This window comes from Protopterus annectens, chromosome 10.part0 (assembly GCF_019279795.1).
Source record: "Protopterus annectens isolate FY-2018-M chromosome 10.part0, PAN1.0, whole genome shotgun sequence".
NCBI classification, from domain to species: Eukaryota; Metazoa; Chordata; order Ceratodontiformes; family Protopteridae; genus Protopterus; species Protopterus annectens.
Window position 1 is genome coordinate 728,396,903 of NC_056744.1, and position 2,745 is coordinate 728,399,647.

Consider the following 2,745-nt stretch of genomic DNA (forward strand, 5'->3'; position numbering starts at 1 on the left):
AGCACCACAGAGCTGCAAATTATAAGTGCAGAATTCCTGTAAATATTATAATATATAGGCAGACACAGCAAAACTACTCTGATTTTTGCAGTAAACAGGTAACCAAGCCTTAAAAATAAGTGTTGCACGCATTTTACTACGTTTAAAAGTCTTTAATGTCACTGCTGAAGTTGCTAAAGGCGCGTGCGTGTGTGTGTGTGTGTGTGTGTGTGTGTGTGTGTGTTGTAAAGTTGTGAAGGTGATTATGCTGGGCAGCATTGATGAGCATCTGACTCTGTTGACAATTTCATGAAACAACCAGCTATTTTTTTCTAGGCTTAAGGGGGGGCAGGCAACGTCAGGGTCACGTGACACAGTGGCTAGTATATCTTTAACTGGAAAAGTAATCTATCAGTCAGTCTTTTTTTACAAAAAGGGACTTCAAACGTGTCAACAGTCCCTTCCTTTCATCTCTTGCAGTAGTGGGGATTGTTTAAAAAAAGAGTAAACTCTGACAGCGAAAAGGGAAAGGGGCAGGCGATCTTACTGGAATAAAGTTTAAAGTGGTTTGTACAGTTGTCTCTTGCCTCTTGTCTAACTGAATCAGAGCTGCAGTGCCTCCAACTTCGGACTCGATACTGCCAGTACCACAGTCTGTCACTTGTTCGAGGGATACTTCGACGTTGCACTGCTGCCTTGTAAAAGCAGCTGGGATGACACTGTCGGGCGGCGGTAGTGCGAGTGACTTGTCCGGTCAGACGGTTCTCACAGCTGATGATGTGGACATTGATGTAGTGGGCGAAGGCGATGAAGGCATAGAGAGAGACAACGACTGTGACAGCAGCTCCGGTGGCATCCACGAGGTGGGAGGCATTGCCGAGGACGGCGAGCAGATGGGAGTGAAGGAGATCACGGCAGTTAGCCCTTCCGATACGACCAATGACCCAGAAAGCAAGGGCGAAGGACAGGAAAACAGCGCTGGCAGCTTACAGAACAAGCCTAAAAACAGCCTGGTTAAACCACCTTATTCATACATTGCTCTCATCACCATGGCCATCTTACAGAGCCCTCAGAAAAAGTTAACCCTTAGCGGGATCTGCGAATTCATTAGCAATCGCTTCCCTTACTACAGAGAGAAGTTTCCAGCATGGCAGAATTCAATCAGACATAATCTATCACTGAATGACTGTTTTGTAAAAATTCCCCGGGAACCAGGTAACCCAGGCAAAGGCAATTATTGGACCCTGGACCCCCAATCAGAAGATATGTTCGATAATGGAAGCTTTCTCAGGAGGAGAAAACGGTTCAAGAGACATCAGCAGGACGCTCTGAGGGACCAAACTGCCTTGATGATGCAGAGCTTTGGAGCTTATAGTCTTGGCAATCCTTATGGCCGCCCTTATGGACTTCACCCGGCTGCCTACCCTCATCCGGCTGCACTTCAGTATCCCTACATACCACCGGTGGGTCCGATGTTACCACCAGCTGTCCCTCTCCTGCCTTCCACAGAACTGAACAGAAAAGCATTTAATTCACAATTGAGCCCCAGTCTGCAGCTTCAGCTCAGTAGCCTTAGTACTGCTTCAGTCATTAAATCTGAGCCCACCAGCAGACCCTCCTTTAGTATAGAAAACATTATCGGGGTTTCAGCAACCACGACGGGGAGCGCGCAGACTTTCCTGAGGCCTCCCATCACTGTCCAGTCAGCTCTAATGAGTCCACAGCCTTTATCTCTGAGAACCACTGCAGCCATCACACCTATCCTTAGTGTCCCCACAAACATAATTTCTGGACAGTTCCTTCAGTCCACAGCATCAGTTGCAGCAGTGTCAAAATGGGCGTCTCAATGACAGCGAATTTCTTTCAGACAGAACTTTACGCCGAACTTTTAATAATAATAAAAACGTTATGAACACTATGCTGGCTCAGCAGATTTGTAACTGCAGCACTGGACTTTAGCTGCACGTCTGTAGCCAATATTATACCTAAAGGAATGCTTTCTGTACAGGTAAACATTTGTAAATATTGTATAAAATAAAAAAAATTAGTTTTACTTTTTAAAGATTTATTTTATGTCACATTGTATAACAGCTGTAGTATATAGTTATAAGCCTTCATTTTTTGTTTGAGGGCTTGCAATCGGTAGTTTTATTTGAAATGTAAAATAAAACAGTTTTAAATACAACATATACTATAAATATGTGCATATTCTGTTACATAAGTCTGTTTCTACGGATCAAATTTATGTATTCTGTATGTAATTCCATTGTCTTGTATACAAGTTTGTAAATACATTTTGCAAAAGAAATTCCTCCCTTGAGTTTAATTTCATTTACGGGTATGCCTGTGCTTATTTGGTGCATGAATTTGTGCTCGATGTATGTTTTTCTGTGTATATGGCATGTACAACACAAACTTTAATGACATTTCTTTCTTACATAGACACAGTTTCCGTAAACAGAAAGGCGAACTGCCAAATGTCTGTGCTCTAAAATTTGTTAATGGTATTAGATGCTTCTTAAGCATCTCAAAAACGGTACTGTGTAGCAAAACGGCGTTTAAGGTACAGTTGCTGACAGTATTTTGTGCGTAAATGGACAATAAATAGAAGAATTTAGTAAGAATAAAATTAGTTCATATTACTCAGGGTTTAACAAGAAGGTAGATAAGTAAATTGGGTATACATGTCAGGTGTATCTGCAGGGTGATGGTTCAAATATTATGTTTGCAGGGTTATTATTGCACGTTATCCTGGTAGTCTAGAGA

The 2,745-nt window shown here is 42.3% G+C and overlaps 1 protein-coding gene across 1 annotated transcript; it reads left to right on the forward strand.

Moving 5' to 3' along the window:
* Window positions 1-410: 410 nt before the first annotated feature.
* On the forward strand, window positions 411-2,243 carry FOXD3 (forkhead box D3). Its single transcript, XM_044085552.1, has one exon. The coding sequence runs from the start codon at window positions 693-695 to the stop codon at window positions 1,827-1,829; it is 1,137 nt and encodes a 378-aa protein (XP_043941487.1). The 5' UTR covers window positions 411-692; the 3' UTR covers window positions 1,830-2,243.
* Window positions 2,244-2,745: the final 502 nt, after the last annotated feature.

What these genes read in the sequence shown, in the direction of transcription:
- FOXD3 (XM_044085552.1), top strand. Translation starts at nt 693, where the DNA reads ATGACACTGTCGGGCGGCGGTAGTGCGAGTGACTTGTCCGGTCAGACG.